The following is a 22,428-nucleotide window of genomic DNA, read 5'->3' as shown; positions in this document are numbered from 1 at the left end:
AATAGAGACCTTTACGTGGGGACTTGGGAATTATTTATTTTTGTTTTTGGTCTGAAGAGACTTGGGAATTACGATTGGCTTGAAATGCATGCTTTTTGGCTTTCCACGAGGATACCTTATTGTGTGGGAAAATTAGCTGACCTAACATAAATGGTCTCATACTAATAATGTCTTTGCAACATACCATCTAAAAAATAAAAATTAAACAAGAAAAAGAGTTCTGATAAGCACTTAATAAAGTACTCGCAATTAAGCACTCAATAATTGTATACAATTATTTTCCAAGAAATTGGATTAGCGGTATTGAGTCAGAGTATCTATGAGTCACTCAACTGATTGTGCAAGTATTAATATTTTAGGATTCGATATAGTTTTTTAACTTCTACTTATGTATCTGCATCATGTCATTTAAGATTTTAATGTAAGTCTTTGTCAAAAAAAAAAAAAAAAGATTTTAATGTAAGTCATTCACGTATATTTAATTTACAAATGTAAGAATTAAAAACATGAATAGAGATAAACTTGACAACCAGATAGATCAACAACGTTATCAAGACGGCAAGGACACACTCTCATATAATTCATTGAGATATTAGCGGCTTTTCAAAACATATGGAAAACGAAAAAACAGACAAAAGACGACATGAAATTGATTAAGAAAACAAGTTGGTCCAAAGGAACGACCATGCTAGCTAGCTAGGGCATACACAACGAGCCCTACAAAGAGCCACCAATTTCTTTGCATCTACATGCACCTACCTCGAGGATTTTTCCTTCACCATTAATTACACAAAGAAACTAGTCTCAATATATTTCCTTAAAGTGCATATTAGAATATTAGATATTTGAGTCTCTGGCCCGAATTATTGGTGGTCCGGCGAAAAATGACTTACATTTAGGACTATATTTTTCATTCAAGCTGTGTGTCGTTGTTTTCCAAAGTCGTCTCTCTCTTGGCAAACCCTAGCTCTCACTCATAATGGCGGCCTGAATATACGTCGTCGTCGGCATTAAATTGCAGAGCCAAAGCTTATCTTCAACATCATGATGATTAGAAGGTAGAGTACGTAGCTCGCGATCTCGATCTGTTTTTGCATGCGTGGCCTCATAAGGCGTTGCAAATCACATATCTGCAGACATTGTAGGGTGTCACTGAATATGTAGCTGCATGGAAGAAGTATTACTATTACATATACTCCATTAGCACAGCGTAAAGAATTACTCATTATCAATATATTGGTAGCTAGCTAGTTCAACTACACAAAAACTCTCACCCAAATTTTCATGAATCCATCTTCAATATGCGATTAGTCATTTAGTCTAGTAATCGGTAAAGATCGATATCTCTAGCAAACGAAATATTGGTATAGATTTTAAATTTGAATTTTCGATCTCTATGGCTTGATAAAAAATAAATAAAGCATAATTGATATGAGTCAACATATACATCAAGAAATAATTAAGAAGAGCAATTTCATATCTACGTTTTAATTATCCTACATATATACGACTATACGAGCTAAACAAATGTGACAAAATTGTGGCAAATTAAACCTCTACTCTTTCGTCCAGTAAATAAAACTTTTTATCAAACGAATTTATATTCTTCGCGGAGATGATAAAGTTTGCTTTTTGATAAATATTGTTAAAATAAATTAATAAAAGGTATAAGTATTCACACACCGTAAAAGTCAATATACATAAGAAGAAGAATATATTGATCGTTACTGGCTTTTTGATAAAACATCATTTTCGGATGCTTATCGTAATATTAGGGGTTTAGGCTTAATGTGTCCTCCCTTTGTATTCAAAAGTTTCATTAATCAAGGCTTAAGGGTAACCGAACCAGCCGTTTATTCAAAAAAAAAAAAAAAAAAGTCATTTTCATAAGAATTTACCTAACTATTCAAAAAAAAAAAAAAAGAATTTACCTAACACCATATTCAAAAGAAGTCTTGTACATAAAGCCGACAAGTATTATGACCAATTCGCATAAAAACAAAAATTAAAGAGTGTAGAGATTGACTTTTAGGTTTTGTGAAGAACTAACACTCCCTAAAGTATTATGACAAAAAAAAAAAAAAAAAAACACTCCCTAAAGTAATATAGATATTTTCTCAAAAAAAAAAAGTAATGTAGATATAAAGAAAATAATGTAGGAAAAATCGGAATTTCGAATGAGTTTTGGGCTTTTGTTTGGGTTTTAGGTGGAACCTATTCATAGCATTAGAAATCCACGGCCTGCCCAAAATTCTTCGGTCTCGGGCTTCGAGGTTTTGGGCCATGTGTACAAGTCTACGTGGCAATGAGCCACAGGAGACAAATGGCCGTCTCTTACTCCGAGCAAAGCGGTTTGTGATCGTTTAACAAAGGCAGCATCGGCATCACGTCTTCCATCTTCCCAAATTTACCCTCCCTACTCCACCATATTTTCATATAACCCATACTCTCAAAGCGTCTGGTCGGCGGGGCAGTTTCGGAACCACGCACCAAAAATTAACCGCTCTCTCATATTTTCCTCCACCCTTGTTTTTTTTCCAAGTCCAAAAGAAGACCAGCCATGAAAAACGACGCAGAAAATTCCAACTGCAGGCAAGGGGCTCCTCAGCTTTACGTTACTCATAAAAAGGTACAGTTTTTACTCGTAGTTTCATATTTTGATCTCCCTTTGTTTTTTCTTCTTGAAATCTTGAATTTTGATGGAAATAATTGTTCAAAGTTAATTCGATCGTTATTGCTAGGAAGAAGAAACAATCAAAAATTCTGAGCTCTAAATTTGTAAGTACAATTGGTTTTAGTTAATCTTATGAGTTTTATGAGTTTGACTTTGATTTGGACTTGGTTGACTAGGATTTTTGTTTAGTTTCTATAATATGATCACAGCAACCAAGTACAGGGTGATCTAATTTTTCTTGCTCTGTGAAGTCTTATGTAAAATTAGAATGATAGGGAAATTAATGAGTAGTTTGTGATGATGAGATCTAGTTCTAATATGTTATGAAGAAATAGGAAAGTACTCAAATAGTTAGAAGAATTTGGTTTTTGAATTTTTCTGGTTGCAGATAACTATTCTCTGTATTTTTTTGTCTCAAATTTTGAGGTGTATGTGAGTAATATAGACCGTTTCTTTATCCTTGTGATAAATTCATGGAGAATTGATAAGAAACGTTTATTATATTTAATTTGAAGGAGTTACAGGGCAGAGTTAAATGAATTCTCAGTCTAATGGCCGCAGCCAGAGACCCAAAGGGAAGAGGGTAAAGCTGGCCATTCAGATTGTGTCGCTTTTGGCTGTTTGCTTGTGGTTGTTATACCAAGCAAAGCAGTCTCGTGATAAGGACTACAGTGGAAGTGTACAGAACGAGGTTATTGAAAAACATGGTTCTGGTATTTTGGGGCGTAAAGCGAATGCAGGTGGTTCAATTCTTGTGGGAGAAGGCCTAAACGATGAAGATCGGGGTGGTGGAGTTGATGTATTGGATGGAAATGTTGAAGAGAAGCACAAAGTAAATGATGATGGAGATCTTGGGAGACCTGAAGGGAAAGAAAGTGAAAAGAAAGTGGAATTGATATACAAAGAACTGAACAATACTGATAATAATTCTGATATTGAACTCAAAGCTAATAGTGAGGCAGTGGGACTGGACGAGAATTCATTGCAAGAAGGAAACTCCCAAGTAGGGTATGAAGATAAACAGGTGACAATGTCTGATCAGGACGGTGAGAAAGATGCGAAGAATACTAGTCACCATGAAGTTGGAGAGGATGAGGAGCAAATATCACATGTTAATCGTGATGAGCAAGGACATGAAAGGGATACACAGAAAGAGTCAGAGACAAAGGACCTCAGTTCTGACAACGAGTTTCTAGTTCAACCTACCGAAAGGAAGAATGATTCTCTTCAGGATCACAATTCAATGGTAAATGGTGTCCGTGGCTTTGATGATGAGAATGGTGTTCCTGTGGACGGTAACGATATCATAGAATCAAGAGTGACTGAATCAAGTGGTGATGGTGAAATTAGTTCACATGAAGAAATGTATTCAACTTCAAACAGTCAAAGTGAAAACAGTGAAAGCACTCAAAGTGAAGAAGAAGTTGTTGTTAGAGGAGATAATGCTGATTTTGAAGCCAGAAGCAAAATCTCGGTACAAGATTCAGGTTCTAAGGCAGAAACAAACTCTGAAGCTAGTGTTCAGGTAGATACCTCAAGGATCAATAATGTGACTGGAACTATACAGGGAGGCACTTCAGTTTCAGATCTCTAAGTGAAACAGGAGAATGTCCCATACATTACAACATTATAATGTTATCCACGAGATGATGAAAAAGTTCAAAGATGGAAAGTGAGTTGAAGTAGTAAACTTTTTTTTATCTTGAATGATTTTGTATAGTCAAATTTCAAATATATTGTTATGCAGGTTGTTGACATACGTTGTATTTGCTTAGATAATGAAAAGGGGCAGTCCTAATAGTACCAGTTCTGAGTGCTATTACATACACAAATGAGAGTTTGGTTTTCAGTAGGAAGAGGAAACAGTTCAGATCTGTTATCATGTTCAATTAATTCTACCATTAGTTCTGCAATTAAATCATTTGTTCAAACCACTTCTATACTTCACTCTCTGACCTCTTTCCTGTTTCTTTTAAAGATGAAACCTGCATATTGGTTTCCACACCTCTAATTTGATCTGTTCCATCGTTATAATGCTGCATGTTTGCCAGAAAACTTACGTCTTCGGTCTCCTCATCCAAGTATACAACATCAGAAGTTGTTCTCTGTTTTCCCACCAAAGTGTGATGTTCATACTGTATTGTCTCTTCTATCATCATCATACAAAAAGCATCATTGTCAAGATGAAATCCTTCTACCCTATAAAGTACAGAAAACTGTTGCTGTAGTTTTAACTCTGACTAGATTAGTACCAAGTGGTTTAGGTAGCATGCATGTGGGTTGGATGCCTTGGAGTACGATTATTTTCTTTCAATAATTTGTAACCATTTGGTCCCCCCACCCTAATAAGTAACAAATTCTTCCTTGGACATGAGCATCTTCAATGTCTATCACATGGAAGTTGAGGAAATGTAGCTCGACATCTTATGATGATGAAGATATCGCATTGTAAATGTGTTAAACACTTAAACATATATATGACATGATGTTCTGCCCAAATCTGTGTTTGTGTCACTGTTCCATCACTTTCCAAATATCTGTTACGTACCTAGCTTATACAACCATACAAATTCCTGTGGTGTAGATATTTTGCGCAGGACTAATTTTAGAGTTGTGTTTGCAAGAGATAGAAGGCTTCACGCTCTTGAAGCCATTGTGGGCTTCACTTCAGTGTTCGGAAAATAAAAACTCCTGCAAACTATAGAAAATTAGAAATATCTAGGGTAAATATATACATTTGGCCAGAAGTCCAGAACATAAAATTCTTGCCTTCTGTTTCCTTGTCCAGTAAACAAAATTAATGGTGCTAATTTTGAAGCCAGAGGCAAAATCTCGATAGAAGACTTACAACCTAAGACAAAAGCAAGCTCTGAAACTAGTGTATTTGATTAGATTAAGGAATGTTCCTAGTTTAAGACTTTAAGCTATCTATAGCTATCTAGATCCTTACTTAGGGCATCTCCAACAGAGTAGCTAAACTCAATTTTTAGCTATATATAACTATTTCTAATGCAAAATTCAGCTCCAACAGACTAGTTATAGGTAAGTTAAATTTAACTATAGCTAAAATAGTTAGCTATATTTAATTAGCTAGAGTATCCTACTTTTAGCTATATTATATTTCTCTCTTCTTTTATCCACATGTCAGTTTATGATTTGGTAAAATATAGTTATTATTTACAAAATAGCTACTATTGCTGGATCAACATTGCTAAATCAATAGCTATATTTCACAACTTTAGCTAAATTTAACTAAAGAACAATTTTTACTATTGGAGATGCTTAGTCTAACTCCAACAGTGATACTTATATTTATAGCTAAAAGTAGCTAAAAGTGAAATATAACTAGTTAGCTATTGAGTTATGCTACAGCAGAATACCTAAATCCCAAGTTAAATTTAGGTTTTAGTTAAATTTTCTCTCAACCTAGCTAAATATAGCTAGAGAATTTAGCAAAAGTTAAATTTAACTTTTGTTTAGGTATTCTGCTGGAGTAGAATTTTTGCATAATATTAGCTAAATATTAAATTTATTTTGAAATAAGTAGTCTATTGGAGATGCCCAACTATTACAATGAATTAGCTATTTAGATCCTTAGTCTAAGCAATTACATGATGAACAGGAAGCTAATTTTTTTTTTTTTGAAGAATATCATGTCGATATATATTAATTCTCAGGCCAAAAATGACCATTACATATCCTCCTTCTACCATCTCTGGGTAGATAAAGAGTTTGTGGAAAACCACAGCGATACATAGATTAGGTCCGATCATTTAACGGTACCCATGCTCACTTATTTAAGCAAGCTTACAGACCATGAAAAGACATAGTAAATAAGCAAGCCTAACGATAAAAACTTATAGTGTCCTAAAAACAAAGGAAATAGAGTTCCCTAAATGAAGGGAATTATTGAAAAGACAAACAACAGCCTTAAAGTAAAAGCCCAAGAGGAAGCTAATTAGGATCAAGCAATTAGGATATACATTGAATTTGGACGTAGCTATTTAATTTGGAGATGATTAATTAGGTGGTTTAAAACTTTGGTTCTTCTACCGTATAGATAAATACGATATATGCATGCATACATGGTAAAAATAACAAAACAAAAGATCGATCTACCCTAGAATTGACTCGGATGCTTATATACAGGTACGTACAGCTAGCCTAAATATATGCATATGCCCGGCCTCTTAGAAGAGATATCCTTGAACCAAGCTTCACTTGTTAGCTCTCAAATGGAACCTACTACCCAAATGGCTCATGACCAGCAACAACCAAAATGGGAAGGCGAGGCTAGGGCAGAGCTAATAGGCCCTAAGGCAGAACAAGTGTGGCCTTTGTTGGAGGACTTCTTCGGCCTACACAAGTGGTTCCCAACCCTAACCACTTGCCTTCCTGTACAAGGCGTATCCGGTCAACCAGGCTGCGTGCGCTATTGCGCCGGATTCAAAACTCCGGTTGATCATGAAAGCAACCAGCCGGAGCATCTGAACTGGACTAAGCAGGAGCTACTGTCCATAGACCCAAGCCAGCTGACGTTTAGCTATTCCATTGTAGACGGGAATGTCGGGTTCAACTCGTACATTTCGACTGTGCGAGTGGTGCCGAAGGAAGGTGGATGCAGCATTGAGTGGAAGTATGAGGTTGAGCCAGTGGAGGGGTGGACACTGAAGGATCTGGACGTGTTTATAGGCACTGGTTTGCAAGTCATGGCTAGCAGAATGGAAGCTAGCCTCTCCAAACTCCAAGTTTGAGCTTTTAGTATATGCATGACTTTTTCTGTTAAGGTGTTAATTAATTGTTTGGTGTGATCAGTAATGTTGTTAAATGGTTTTCTTTATGAGAGTGAAAATTAAATGTGATCTAGTATACCTGGTATTTGATCGATATCCATCAACTATGTAAAACCCCTGCATGATTTTGATTTTGATTTGGATTTGAATTTCAAATCTTATGTATTTAAAATCTGTAGAATTGAAATATGTGTATTCTAAATTTTGTTGTTTGAATTAAAAAAGATATATAGAGATTTAAAATTGAAGATTTAGATTTTGCAATATTAGAACAGCATCCATCTCAACCAAATCAACCATCAAAGGCTTCAGAGCAATCTGAAACTTGACTCGGAGGGGATGAAGTTGGCGGCGAAGAGCTCAGCCACCATTGCCGGAGTCAATGAGTCGTCGGCGACGCAGAAGAAGATACAGAGGCTGAGCCGAAACGCATAAACGCAGAGAGAGAGAGAGTAGATCGGGATGGAGTCGGCGGCGGAGAGCTCCGCCACTGTTGCCGGAGTCGGCGGCGATGCAGAATAAGCTACGGAGGCGTGGGGAGAGGAGGGGGGGGAGAGAGAGTAGATCGAAGGATGTGAGAGAAACCTTGGAGAGAGAAAGAGGAGAAAAGAAGAAAGAGAGAGCACGATCTGTTCTTTCAAGGAATCCAAGACCTGATGATTTGAAATAACTAGGGTCCCCTAGTTATTTGAAATCATCAAAATTTGCTATCTGAAATCTCTGGATCTGCAAGGTTTACCGAATTTCCGTATTAGCTAATTATGTGGTGCTTGATAGACTTCATGAAAAGGTGGACTTGGGTTATGGTGGTTTCTGCTGCATGGTTGCTGATGACCTATAGGTGTGTTCCATATATGTGGTTGCTGCGTGGTCACATATATATGCATGGTTACTGCATGTCCTTCTTTTATCCATCAGTTTGTAACTATTGCTTAGTGCTCACTTTGAGTACTTTACTTCATTTTGTTCTCAAAGAGGTTTTGGTTCATGTCCCCCTCTCCTTGTATTCTCTTTTCTTTTATTAATAACATAAAATAGAGGGATGAGCGGTGAGTTCCCGGTTGCGATGGCCCCCTTTCTTTCGAGATTGTGGGTGGGTGCCAGTCACCCCAAATCGGCTATCGCAGAGGAACTAATATCGCCTAATCCTCTATTTAATTCAAAAAACAAAAACAAAAAACTAAAGAAGACAGCCAAACAAGCAAATTTGAATTTGGGGGTTTCAAATCCAAATCCACACTCCCAAATCCCTATATCCAAACGGGCCCTTAAAGGATTTAATTTAAGGTGGTCATGATTAAGCTCAACTCCCTAACAAGCGTTCCATCAATCATTCCCCAAATCCAGAAACAGAGAATCCATTGGCCACAGTTGTATGCATTCTGTGATATTTACCGCAGATAAAGACATAAGAATATTGGGTTGCGCGCAACTCTTGCAAGTGCATTTTTTTTCTTTTTTTTCTTTTGGGGTATGAAAATTAATATGTGCCTGCGAACTGTTCTTTGTTGTTGGGCTGATAAATGACTACATTTTTGCAACTCCGAATCGGGCGTTTTCAATATAGATGAGCGATCGTGCAACCTCTCGTTATGTGTAGCCGGGTAGGGAAGAGGTCGTGTATGAGCAGTCGAATCTAATTCAAGTCTATTTTGTTATGTAGAGTGTGAGTTTATTTAGGTAGCAAGTCTTTTCTACACCCTCTAATGCGTTAATGTGTGTTGAGGACCAATTTCACCAGGTACGGAGGTACCATATGCATAAATGTGGCTAGGTCGTTTGACAACATTAAGAAATATCTACTCAATTATTTTAGATCGAGGACGCATGCGGACAGGACGATTCCTTGCAAAGTATTGATGAACCTCATACAAGAACCGTTTTGGACGATTCTTCGACTCCCATCTGAAACGTGGACGCAAGAGTACCTTGCTGCCTACTCTGCACTGACACCACATGAAATGAGGGCTTTGTCGCATTATATGTGTGATTGCAATCACTTGGAGTAGGATGATGTTAATGAAATGAGGGCTTTGTCGCATTATATGTGTAATTGAGGGATAACCTGACAACAATCCTCCACACCAATAGGCGTAGGCCCAGGAGCATACAAACTTTTATAAAAATCAACAACATGAGAAGCAATGCTCTGTGGTTCTGAAAGAAGAACATCCCCATCTTGAAGATAATTGATACAAGCCCTTGCAAACTTATTCCGAGCATAAGCATGGAAGAAAGCAGAGCGCTGAGTTAGCTCTTACACCGCTTCTCACAAAAAAAAAAAAGTGTGATTGCAATCACTTGGAGTAAGATGATGTTAATCCATTCGATCGAGGAGTAGGTGGGGAACCAAATTAAAACCCAACTGAACCAAACACCAACACCTTCGACTCTCTATTTGGGGCTAATCATGTCACGAGGGAATGAGGGATTGTTTCTTTAGGAAGACAGCGTTCTTCTCATATCACACATCCGAAAGAAGTAAGCTACCTGCTTTTTCGTTACTATCAGATTGAATTTGATTAGCGATATATGACAAGAAACTAATAAATTAAGTTTCTATTTGTAAGGCACGTATTTCCGACATCAGGATTTTTTTGCCTAATTATAATATTTCAATAATTGAGATGATAATTAATGTTGTTTTAAACTTTATATGTTCTTCATCAGACAAGAGCATCGAGATGTTAAAATATTTTACATGCATGAACTTTGGAGGCAATTAATCTGCTAGCTCAATATCTCACGATGAAGACATATATATAGCACTTTAAATTACGTGTGATCGAAGCATATCTCCATCTCACAAGATTTTCTGGCCTAATTTTGCTGTGTATATCTCTACCATCACATTCTTTATCAGTCTTGCCAAGCTAGCTTCGATCTACGATAGTAGAATATGTGGCAGTATATATAATTCAATGATCGTAACAGTTTATTCTTTAGATTCCTTTACTATCTCAGACGCGTACATGAATGTATATAGTTATAATACATACATACGTACGCTAGGGGCTAGCCTCTTCTATATATGTGCGCACTCATAGAAGAGTTATATCCTTGAACCAAAACTTCAATTGTTAGCTTTCTAATATGGAACATACTACCCAAATATTGTCTCATGACCAGCGACAACCGAAATGGGAAGGCAAGGCTACTGCAGAGCTACGAGGTCCAAAAGCAGAACAAGTGTGGCCTTTGCCGGAGGACTTCTTCAACCTACACAAGTGGTTCCCAATCCTCCCCACTTGCCTTCCTGCGCAAGGCGTATCCAGGCAGCCAGGCTGCGTGCGCTACTGCACCGGAATTAAGACTCCGGTTGATCGCGAAAGCGACCGGCTAGAGCATGTGAACTGGTCTAAGCAGCAGCTACTGTCCATAGACCCAAGCCAGCTGACCTATAGCTATTCCATTATATATAGATGGGAATATTGGGTTCAACTCGTACATTGCAACCATACGAGTGTTGCCCAAGGAACATGGGTGCAGCATTGAGTGGAAGTATGAGGTTGAGCCAATTGAGGGGTGGACACTGAAGGATCTTGACATGATTAGTGGCCCTGGTTTGCAACTTATGGCCAGAAAAATGGAAGCTAGCCTTGATCAGTATAAAGTTTGAGCTTTGTTTCCGTAGGGGACTTAGTTGGACTGAGTACATGGCTACTTCTCTGCAGTTCTAAATTGGGCTCTTTTCATTGTGTGTTTACTTTAGTAATAACTTATTTTGACATATGCTTTATTTACGTTGTGCTTTAATAAATTATCGAACAACATAATGTATGAATGTATGATAGGCGTAAAAGTAATGAATGATGCACTATTTCTATGTCGATTTGCATATCAAAGGACACCCCAGTACTTGGGCATAGGCGATGTCCTAGATGCTGAATCTTGGAGCCTTTATTATGGTCTTCAACAAGCTCTTAAATGCCACATTACACATATTGAAGTTGAAACTGATTCTGCAATTCTGGTAAAGTTAATCTCTGAGACTAATGTTACTCTTCATCCCATGGGCTCACTTATTTGCTGCTGCAAAAATTTGATCAAAAATTTTCAATGCTTCTCCATAAAGCACATTTACAAAGAATGTAACATGGTTGCAGACTGCCTTGCTAAGCAGAGCATCAATCATGCTTATGGGATAATTGAGTTTGATAGCCCTCCTATCCATGCCTCTCCCCTCTCCTGCTTATCTTGATGATCTTGAAGGAGTTACTCGGCAAAGACGAATCTCTGTTAGGCCTGATAATATACCAAGATAGCTTGTTTCTTTAGTCTGTTTTTTTTTTTTGGGTCTTTTTGACCCCTTGCTTACCAAAAAAAAAAAAAAAAAAGGACACCCCAATAACATGGTGGAAAACTATAGAGGATTCAACTTATTTGTGGACCGGAATTCAAAGCTCATAAAGTAAGTTATTCTATTACAGTAATAATCCGTTTAAGTAGTCCAGATTAAACCATGTCTAAAACATAACATCTTACCTCACTAAGTGCGACAACTAATTTATAAAAGAAATTGCTTAACTTTTACTCCAGATAGGTTGTGTTGGCATTATACCAAGAATGGATTATACTCAGTAAAGAGTGGATATAAGTTGGTATTGCTTAAAAGAGATTTGCAGAGTGGCGAAGAAGGTAGCTCGACCCCACATGACAACCCCATTTGGAGATGTATTTGGAATCTTAAAGTCCCAACAGCGGCAAGAATGTTCATTTGGCGAGCTCTTGTGGATATTCTACCTTGTGCTTTTCACCTTCATAGGCGTCATCTGCTTTTAACTCCAATTTGTGTCCGCTGCAATTTATTTCCTGAGACGATAATCCATGCTCTTTGGTCTTGCCCCAAGGCCAAGGAGGTCTGGCGGCTCTCTCCATTCCGTAGTGCAGTTGGTAGTTGGAAACATGGGTCTTTTATGGACCTTTTTCAATATGCAGCTTCTGTTTTATCCACTTCGGAACTTGCTCTTGTGGTGTGTTTAAGCCGACGCATTTGGCAAGCTAGAAATGAAGAGATTTTCCAACACAAGTTCACCGCTGCTAACACTCTGCTATCTCAGGTTGCTTGTTCTCTTGCTGATTTTCTTTCGGCTGCAGTTGCTCCCCCAAGTTCAGTTCACATGATGGCCAATGGTGATAAATGGTTAAAACCTCTGTTTCCTTTTCTCAAGCTAAATGTAGACGGTGGTGTAAATGTTGCTACTGGTGGGAGAGGTTTGGGTGCTTTATTAAGAGATGAAAATGGTGACTTACTTTTGGCAGTTTCTAAGGGTATGGTGGGGCGGTTTGGAGCAAAGGCCACTGAACTATATGCTGCAGCTTTAGGACTTCAGGTTATCTCTCAGGCGGGCTTTCAATCCTTCAACATCATCCTTGAGTCTGATGCTTTGTCTGTGATTTCTGATCTCACTAAAGATGAAGTTGACCGGCCTATCTGTAGAAAGTTGTCTTGTAGAAGAGGTGAAGAATTTGTTTCACCTCTTCAATTCAGTTGTTTGTACATATTGTTATAGGAAATGTAATCAGGCAGCGCATATGTTAGCTAGGAAATCGCTTTTGTTTCCTGCATTTCAAGTTTGGGTAGAGGAAGGGCCACAATGGCTCTCCGATGTACTGACTGCTGATGTTTGTATCTAAGTTGCTTAATATAATATGCAATTTCTTTCTCAAAAAAAAAAAAAAAAAACTTTTAGTTCCTTCTTTTTTTTTAAAAATAAATTAATTTTAAATTTTATAACCGTTGAGGTATTTATCTCAAAATTTGATTTCGTATTTTCCAAAAGACAAAAAAACGAAAAAAGAAAAAAAAAGGAGGATCGTTGAGAGTGTGCGACTTTCAAAAATGAGAGAGATCACACACGTGCCGCCCTGATTTGAAACCCAAAAACCCAAAAACCCCTCTTCTCTCTGAGAGAGAGAGAGAGAGAGAGAGAGAGAGATTCACCAAACCCAGAGAGGCATGGAAGCCATACTCCGAGACTCCGTTCACCACAGCCTTCGCGATTTCCTCCACCGCAACGCCATTTTCCTCTGCGAGCGTCTCTGCGCCGAGTTCCCCTCCGAGGTTCCTCCCCTTCTTCTCCTTCTCCTTCTCCGCCTCCTCTATTCCACTTCCCCCTTTGTTTAATCACCCTAGCAAAAACGCAGGAAGATGGAAATATTCGAAATTGATTCGGTTTAGTTTTTCAGTGTTGACCGGACCAGAGGCACTAGCGCTCTTTGTTTTCGTCGATGCTTGGTGGCTTTGGTTGGGTTACCGAGGAATTTAGTGTTTCTAATTGAGACCTAGGGTTTGATCGCTTTACAATTTTTTTTTTTTTGGACTTTGTTTTCACAGCGCTCAAGTTCTTTGTTTCCTTTTCGAAAATGTTCAAATTGAAGATTAGTTACTTATAGTTTTGTTGTTAGCTTTCAATTTTGGACTCTTATTGCTAATTTGAAATGAATCGTCAAGTTCTGGGTGGCTTGCATAATGAGGTTTTTTAGTGTGATTTTTTCGGAGTGGACTATTTTTGCTTGGCATTCGTTACTAGGGTGATGTGCTTTTATATGTATTTGAGTGGATACATACTTGTTCTATAATTTTGAACTGTTTATTAGGAGAAAGGGTCTTTGTTATTTGAATAAATTGTGCTTGTGAAATGTTCTCTGTATGGTATAGGACGGGTATTGTGCTTGCTGATTGTTTATGGAGACACTGACGACGTGTTGTGTTGCAGACAAATTTGCAATTGTTAGCTGGATGTTACTTGCATAGTAATCAAGCTTATGCCGCATACCATATTTTAAAGGGTAAGCAATATCATGCCGCATACTCTCTGAGTGTACTTTTAACATTCTAGGTTCCTTTTTTTTTTCTTCTTCTTTTAATATTGAGGTTCCTTTGTTATCATCATACTATGTCTCATCTTTTCTTTCTGTTGATTTTTGTGAAGGAACACAAGTGGCTCAATCACGCTACTTGTTTGCTATGTCATGCTATCAGATGAATCTTCTCAATGAGGCAGAAGCAGCATTATGCCCCCCTAATGAGCCTAGTGCAGAGGTACTTGAAGCTGTATATCTTGGCAAGCTGTATTGACGAGTGATTGAAATGAGTGACACATACCCTTTTGAGATATTGACCGAAAGAAATAACCCTTCAGGCATTCATTATGTATTTAGGTGTTGGTATTGCAATTTTCGTTAGGATCTTCAGTTGTTACCTTGTTCATATGTTCTCATTATTTCTTAATGCAGGTTCCAAATGGCGCAGCAGGTCATTACCTTCTTGGGCTTATTTATAGGTCTGTCTTCTTATGAATCAAACTTTTAGGGGATATAGATATATTACCTTTGCCAAAGACACTTACTTTATAATCTTTTTCGAAAGGAGTTATTACGATACTGGCTTAGAACTACTTTGCAAAAGACCTGTTTATTAGTTTTCATCTGAATGAGATGTCAGGCAAAAGGGTATTCCTATAAAGGATGTATTGACATCATGTTATTGATATAGGAGGCCTCCTTTCTATTATACACACACATACATGTGAGAAGTAAACAATACTTGTAGTGTTGTTGATCCTCCCAGAGATATCAATTGGTGTTCAGGCTTGTATTTTGTTTCTTCTATTATTGTTGGCCAAGATATCTGTGTGTCTGGAAATTCTTCAGATTGTCAAAAGTATCCTTTACTAGGATGCTCTCTCGGGATAGTTGGTTTTTCTGTGTTGGACCAATCTGCATCTGGTACCAGATATGTCCCCTTTAGCTTGTCCAAAGCCTCGTATTGACTTAGTGCTTGAATGCATGCCAAACAGCTTGGTGTCCTACTGTTCCTCAAGTTTCATGACATATTGATAAAGTAATTTGGGGTTCACATCCAAAACCAATTGGCAATGGATGGAGTGGCCCAAATCCTTATAAACCCATAGGCAAGGTCCCATTTTTCCCATGTGGGATGTATATATTCTCAACACGCCCCCGCACGTGTGGCGAATTTTCAAGCCATACACGTGGACAACTTTGGGTGACGTGGAGCCCGTGTGGCCGTTAGGCATGCACACGTGGGTAACCCGCTCTGATACCATGATAAAGTAATTTGGGGTTCACATCCAAAACCAATTGGCAATGGATGGAGTGGCCCAAATCCTTATAAACCCATAGGCAAGGTCCCATTTTTCCCATGTGGGATGTATATATTCTCAACACATATATTATATTTTCTATATTTCATAGTTATTCTGTGCTTACACTGTTGATAATGTCCATTTGCTGTTCTTGGAAGTGTGATGTATATGCATGCCCCTGATATTATTGCTTATTGATGGTTTTATTCTAGGTATACTGATAGAAGGAAAAGTGCCATCCATCACTTTAAACAGGCTTTGACTATAGACCCTTCAATGTGGGCTGCGTATGAAGAGCTGTGTGTGCTAGGTTTGTAAAAATTCTCACAAGTAATTTTTCTTATTAGTGCACATACTTTCCTATATCATTGGGAAGGCCTTATGTTTTAGACCTGACATATCTAAAGGCCTTAATTTTCTCTTTATTCCAGGTTCTGCTGAAGAAGCAGCTGTGGTTTTTGGGGAAGCTGCTGCTCTTTCCATACAAAAACAGTACCTACATCATGGATTAGCTTCTCAAAGTTTTCTCACCGTCAATGATGATTGCAATTTAGTTTCTGGAAGGAACTTTAGCTTTGAAGATGTTAGTCCAAGACAATTGAAACTAATGCAAGGCAGTAATACAAGAGATAGTTCTGGAAATTCTCATGTTATTTTAGGAGGAGTTTCTGGTCAGCCTACAAACGGCAGTTCTAACATATCTTTCTATAACACTCCTTCTCCAATGCCTATGCAGGTATATATAAAGTTTTTTCTTAATTTATTTTCCGCAGTCTTCTCACATATTGCTGCATCTATTTTCTTTGACACTTCACTCAAAATTACTCTCGAGTAAAAGTTTCAGATATATTGTTTTTATTCTGGCTTGTTATAGGCAGGCAACCACTTAAAATAAATTTTGTTTTGAAACTGAATATTTAGTTATTACTCATAAGTTTTGTCTCTTCAATGTACATAGACAATTTGATGAAGGATGGGTTGGGAATACTCCCGCAAATGGATATGCAATAGACTTTAGGGTTTGGCAAGTGGTTTTTAGGCATAAAATGGAGGAAACTTAGTCGCTGAAATTCTGAAGGCCAGTTTGAGGTTAGCTTCAAGGGTTATTTGGGGGATGTAGGTCATCAGCCAATACTCAGGGTTTAGAAAGGATTGGAAGGAAGGGTAGGAGAGTGCAGTTCCCATCAAATTCCATTATCAATGTGCATTGCCTATGTTAAAATTTATGAAGGAATGAATCTTGTCTTATAGGATTCAAATTTTTAAAAACTCGTACAAAGCCTAAAAGCAAAGACACCATCAAAAATGTAAAATTACACAGGACTTTCGAAGTTTCATTCTGAGGGCTTCTGCCGTACATATAATGCTTTATCTCTAAAACTGAGGACTCCATCCTCAACAATTGACCATCGAGTATAAGACTATATTTATAAATGAAAATGCTGTAAACTCAGCATTCCATTCTTTTTGGCGGCATCCTTTCGCATTGGCTTACCAATCCTGGTAGAACATCATAAAGGATTATAGAAGAGACTTAAATGCCATCCGATGTTTCTGTGTGTACCAAAAGTGAAAAATACTGAACTAAGTCGTTTCAATGTTGCATCCTCATTGCTCTTAGTTTCCCTGTTTGCAGTTGTCAGGTATTGCTCCACCGCCGGTTTGTAGAAATGCCCTGCCAAATGGCCTAAACCTCAGCTCTGGTACTGATAGCTCTCCTAGGTCAACTATGAGCTCTACCGTTCAAGCTGGGAGAAGAAAGTTTGTTGATGAAGGAAAACTTCGAAAGGTAGCTAACAATGAGTCAGCTATTCGATTGGTATGAAGAATCATATTCTTTGCTTCCATACTTTTTTTTTTTTTTGCTAAATAAGTCAACTATTCAAGTGTATGTAAGGTAGCAATATAGTTTAAATTGCATCTCTATAATCATGTTTCTATTTCCTGAACTTTTCTCTGTGGACTAATTTGTATTTATGAACCAAACATGGAAAATTTATTGTGAGTCACTGCTGATGATTTCAGCTGTTGGTTTTTTCTATAAAAGGAAATTTGTGACCCCTGTTATCATGATATCCTGTCGTTAAAGTTCTCGACTGGCTCTTTTGGTTTAAGTGGGGCTGGTTTTGGAGTTTGACCTATGAAACCATTATGTCAATTTTTCTTTACTTTTTTGCACTTAGTCATTTTCTACACTTTATGCTTTTCTTGTTTTCTTGCTTCATGCGGGCTTAAACAGAGGTCATTTTTCTTGTTGGTGATGTTGCTTTCTGCTAAGCTTCATTGCAATTATTTGTTCACATTGTCACGTTGATTCCTTAACATTTTGAGATCAATGACTATTTGTCTTCTTTTCAGATTTCTAGTAGATTATCTTTTGATTCTGGCAACCGAAGGAGCAATAGACTTGCTGCTGAAGCAGGGGCTAACACCAATGCAAGTGCGTCCATGGCAGCTGGAAATGGAACTACCAATACATCTAAAATTGGAAGTTCTAAGTTGGGCTCTGTAGCACGCTCCTTGACAAGTCGGAAGGGTCAGCCATGGGCCAATGAAAACCTTGATGAAGGTATCGCAATGTCTCATTTCTCACTTACTTGGTGAAAGTGAACTATATTAGCATATGGATATGAGCAGGGACAAAAGCCCTTTCTTAACCATTGTACTTATTCCTTCTTTCTATTTTTAGAGAAACAACTGAAGTTCTGTATACTTAAAGTAATTGCATTCTAGAAAGATTTGCCTCCAATAAAATGCTTTTTAACCTAATTATGAGTCCGAGTTGGGACTTTGGAAACTGGCCATGTTAGTATTGTTTTTTCTTCATTAGATAAGTTCTTAGAACGAGATAAGTTCAAGTAAGTTTCCAGGCTAATTCAACTTCTGGTCTCTTGTTCTATCTAATAGCTTTTCTGCTAATAGTGGTGAAATCTAACTTGGGTCTTATCTAGGCATACGGAATGAGACATTCGATGATTCCCGTTCAAATACAGCAGCTATCTCTGGTTTTACTCCCACTAGTGATACCAGATATCTTGAACAAGATGGAGCAACATTGTCAATTGGTGGGGGTATTATGCATGCTTCAAAAGTTATTAGCGGTGCTTCAGAAATATTGAGCCTTTTGAGAACTCTTGGGGAAGGTTATAGGCTTTCATGCATGTACAGGTGCCAGGTACTATTCGGCTATCACAAAATAAACTGAGTATAATATTCTCATTTCCTAGGTTTAGGTTCAATTGTTTAATATAGTCTCTCTTGCACAGGATGCACTGGATGTCTATCTGAAACTTCCATACAAGCATTACAATACAGGCTGGGTACTCTGCCAGGTAGTTCCTGCCGTTCAAAGTTCTGGGATGGATTTCTATATCATCTCCTACTGTGACAACCTTGTACAGATGCATTGAATGTACTTATATCAAGCATAGGATTCCATCTACCCCATTTTCTGCTGTTAGTCGTCCACGTTTTAGTGATATCATTGAATGTACTTATGTCAAGCATAGGATTCCATCAACCACATTTTCTATTGTTTGTATGATATCTACTTGTCCGCAGAACCTCCTTATTCCCCTTGTCAGATGTATATTTCCTCTTTTCGACAATTTGGCTAATTTTCATATCATCATAAAAATTATAAATGATGCTGAATAAATTTGGAGTTGATGTATTCTCTCTTATCTATTCTTCCTTATAGTTATTTAATATACTTATTTCACAATACATTTTAATACCTGCATATATATTGGCATTCTTCAATTGCAGGTTGGAAAAGCTTATTTTGAATTGCTAGATTATTTTGAAGCTGATAGGGCCTTCAGTCTGGCTCGACAGGCATCACCTTACAGTTTAGAAGGAATGGATGTATATTCTACAGTTCTTTATGTGAGTTCCCACTGATGTACATGAAGCTCTTTAAATGCTGTTTTCTGCAGTTTCCCACACAGTCGTTCTGAATGAAGCTTGTTGCTTAGCTTATCCTTATGCTGTTTAGATTTTTGTCTATACTTTAATGTTTACAGATGTTTGCTTTTAGTCCACACACCCTGTTTTCCCCCCTCTCAAATAGCTTTCTCAATCTTTACTCATGAGTTTGTTAGTTACGGCTTGTATCTGTACAACCAGGTGACTAATGTTTAGTTGTTTTACTGAATATATTCGAAATTTTTGCAGCTTTTGAACGAAGATATGAAGTTAAGTTACCTGGCACAAGAGCTCATATCAACTGATCGCTTAGCTCCTCAGTCTTGGTAGATATATCTAGCTCTCTCACAACATTCGAATCTCAATTCTGTTTTAAACTTATCGATCATTTAGCTTTTGAGACCAAATTTTATTTTTGACCTATTTATTCATGGTAGCTTCTGCGGGTAACTTTTGCAAATAATGACTTATGCTTTAGCTTTTGAAGACTGACATTTTTTTCCTCTCTGTCTACAATTTTTCACTGGGGGATTTTATACCTTCAATATTTCCTTGACTTCGCTAATCTGGGCATTAACATTTCCAAATAAAAAATTAATTTGGTTGAAATCTCATGCATGGTCTTAATGTTCACTTTGTGCATTAATAAAATACTTCTTTTTGTTAATCTACATCTAAATCTTCACATAGGATACTTCTGTTTGGAGTAATGTATATTATGTACCTGCCTGCTTGTTGGATGGATGGATTGAGGAAGGCCCATAGCACTGTTTCTCATTTGAGTTGCGAGTTATTTGGTTGTTCTCCAGAGCACATGATTGTGCTTTTGACTAAATGTTGTTTTTTACCAACTCAATTTGTTGTATTCAATTGTCTTTGAACATTGGAAAGGATGCATTTTCTCCAATTGAGGATCATAGTCCATAAATATTCAAGTTTTTTTTTTTTTTCTTTTCCCTGAACTTATGTGCAAAGTTATGATTTGTTCCTCACATCTTCTTGTTGACTGGGTTTTAGGTGTGCAATGGGAAATTGCTATAGCTTGCAGAAAGATCATGAAACTGCTCTGAAGAATTTCCAGCGAGCTGTTCAACTTAATTCAAAATTCACATATGCGCATACCCTTTGTGGTCATGAGTATGAGACACAGCCTTTTCTTCCTTTCAATATCTAACATATGAAAATGAAATTCTCCTAGAGTCTTATTTTGTGATCTGATGGTATGACCTTGTACTAGATATGTAGCCCTGGATGATTTTGAGAATGGAATAAAGAGCTATCAGAGTGCACTTCGACTTGATGCAAGGCATTATAACTCCTGGTTTGGGCTTGGAATGATTTATTTTCGGCAAGAGAAGTTTGAGTTTGCAGAGCATCACTTCCGGATGGCTAACAAAATAAATCCATGTTCTTCTGTTATTGCGTCTAATCTTGGCACAGCATTGCATGCTTTACAGGTTCCATTGGCCATATCAATGTTAAAATTACATCTTCTGAAAGTTTAACTTTTATCTACCAACTAATTAATTTTATTACTGTTATTGTGTTTGTATATGGCAGAGAAGTGATGAAGCTTTGGCGATAATGGAGAAGGCTATTAGAGCAGATGAGAAGAATCCTGTTCCCATGTATCAAAAGGCTAATATATTAATGAGCTTAGAAAAGTTTGATGAAGCTTTAGCAGTCTTGGAGCAGCTTAATGAATATTCTCCTCGTGAAAGTAGTGTGCATGCTTTGATGGGTAGGATTTATAAGCGGCGAAACATGCATGACAAAGCAATGCTTCATTTTGGCATTGCATTGGATTTGAAACCATCTACAACTGATGTCACTGCCATTAAGGTGATTGCATTATTTGTCTGCCTTACTGCATTTTCAGTTATAGTTAGTACCACATTACCTGCAACATTCAGAATTTCACACACTCAGAATTTTGCTTCTCTGCTCATCCTTTCTCATCTCTTGATTTTGAACAGGCTGCCATTGAGAGGTTACTTGTACCGGATGAAATAGAAGACAACTTGTAGATCTACTTATTCTGGATTTGCAGTAAAAGATAACGTGGTATAAATTATCCGGCTTAAAAAGAGTGGCCGCGAGAGGTGGTCTGCTTGTGCTTTCGATTGCTTACGAATGACTTGGATCATGAAGCTCAAGCCCCCGCTGTTACCCTGTCAGACCAGGCACAACTTCCAGTCTGTAGATTGTAAAAAGTGACCTCAGTTTTGTAGGTGATTCACATACTGAAAGGATATGATGTGACAACAGTAGTTATAGCTCCCATATGCTTACGGCTAGTTGTATCATGACGTTGATGAGAAACTGCTTGTATCTTTTACTTTGAATCAGAACTTGTCTATAATCATAATTTGCTTTGTTCTTTGACTAAAAGTGTTAAAAAATTCTTTAGACCCTCTCCCATAAATCGGTAGTGCTCAGTGAGAAATGCATGCTATGGTCGTCACTTTCTTAAAAATACTCGCACTCTACATTGGTCATTTTGATAAGTGACCAATTTGTAGCCTTCAAGATGACTTTTGACCTGCATTTAAGAAATAAGTTGAAAAATGACTCAAACACTCTGGGGCTCTGAAATTATATTGTATATTCTCACGAAAATAGAATTTTCTTGAAGGTTGAGGAGTCCAGATCTTTGTGATAACCCTAACCGGGAAGATCATCACGTACCCTTGAGGTTGCAAGAAGCTGTGGTGTTTCGATGTCTGGAATTGTGGTGGATGGTGAAGAAATGCGGAAGCTTGGTGGACACGTGATCTAACTGGTTACAAGTGTTTCCATGTGTTGAATTCTGCTTAATTATATTATTGTTTAGTCGCTATGCACTGAGAATTCTGCTTAATTTCCTTATGCACTGTGATCGGCTCCCCTCGCTTTGTATTTCCACTCAAGCACCTGCGAACAA

The 22,428-nt window shown here is 37.6% G+C and overlaps 3 protein-coding genes and 1 pseudogene across 6 annotated transcripts; all 4 read left to right on the top strand.

Moving 5' to 3' along the window:
- Positions 1–2,472: 2,472 nt before the first annotated feature.
- On the top strand, positions 2,473–4,608 carry LOC133711936 (uncharacterized). 3 transcript variants are annotated; one of them, XM_062138009.1, is made up of 3 exons: positions 2,514–2,629; positions 2,742–2,778; positions 3,190–4,608. In XM_062138009.1, exon 3 carries the CDS (start codon positions 3,210–3,212, stop codon positions 4,266–4,268), a length of 1,059 nt encoding a protein of 352 aa, XP_061993993.1. In that variant the 5' UTR covers positions 2,514–2,629; positions 2,742–2,778; positions 3,190–3,209; the 3' UTR covers positions 4,269–4,608. The 3 variants fall into 3 exon arrangements, with proteins under 3 accessions (XP_061993990.1, XP_061993996.1, XP_061993993.1); XM_062138006.1 differs by lacking the exon at positions 2,742–2,778 and having other exon boundaries at positions 2,473–2,629; XM_062138012.1 differs by lacking the exon at positions 2,742–2,778 and having other exon boundaries at positions 2,484–2,629; positions 3,199–4,608.
- Positions 4,609–6,818: 2,210 nt separating this feature from the next.
- LOC133727030 (lachrymatory-factor synthase-like) lies at positions 6,819–7,543 on the top strand. The gene has a single exon (XM_062154659.1). It carries the CDS (start codon positions 6,847–6,849, stop codon positions 7,426–7,428), a length of 582 nt encoding a protein of 193 aa, XP_062010643.1. The 5' UTR covers positions 6,819–6,846; the 3' UTR covers positions 7,429–7,543.
- A 1,977-nt stretch (positions 7,544–9,520) lies between these two features.
- On the top strand, positions 9,521–11,299 carry LOC133711931 (lachrymatory-factor synthase-like; annotated as a pseudogene).
- Positions 11,300–13,345: 2,046 nt separating this feature from the next.
- On the top strand, positions 13,346–21,896 carry LOC133711916 (cell division cycle protein 27 homolog B). Of its 2 annotated transcripts, none has more exons than XM_062137995.1 (16): positions 13,346–13,531; positions 14,187–14,259; positions 14,403–14,512; positions 14,707–14,753; positions 15,791–15,888; positions 16,010–16,314; positions 17,215–17,367; positions 17,937–18,147; positions 18,530–18,753; positions 18,845–18,910; positions 19,347–19,466; positions 19,755–19,831; positions 20,523–20,642; positions 20,743–20,962; positions 21,066–21,347; positions 21,482–21,896. In XM_062137995.1, the coding sequence occupies exons 1-16, from the start codon at positions 13,427–13,429 to the stop codon at positions 21,530–21,532; spliced, it is 2,262 nt and encodes a 753-aa protein (XP_061993979.1). In that variant the 5' UTR covers positions 13,346–13,426; the 3' UTR covers positions 21,533–21,896. The 2 variants fall into 2 exon arrangements, with proteins under 2 accessions (XP_061993979.1, XP_061993975.1); XM_062137991.1 differs by having other exon boundaries at positions 17,215–17,397.
- The last annotated feature ends 532 nt before the right edge of the window (positions 21,897–22,428 follow it).

Source organism: Rosa rugosa, chromosome 1 (assembly GCF_958449725.1).
Source record: "Rosa rugosa chromosome 1, drRosRugo1.1, whole genome shotgun sequence".
Lineage (NCBI taxonomy): Eukaryota > Viridiplantae > Streptophyta > Magnoliopsida > Rosales > Rosaceae > Rosa > Rosa rugosa.
Note: the sequence above shows the minus strand (reverse complement) of the source record. Positions and strands in the feature narration are given on the sequence as shown.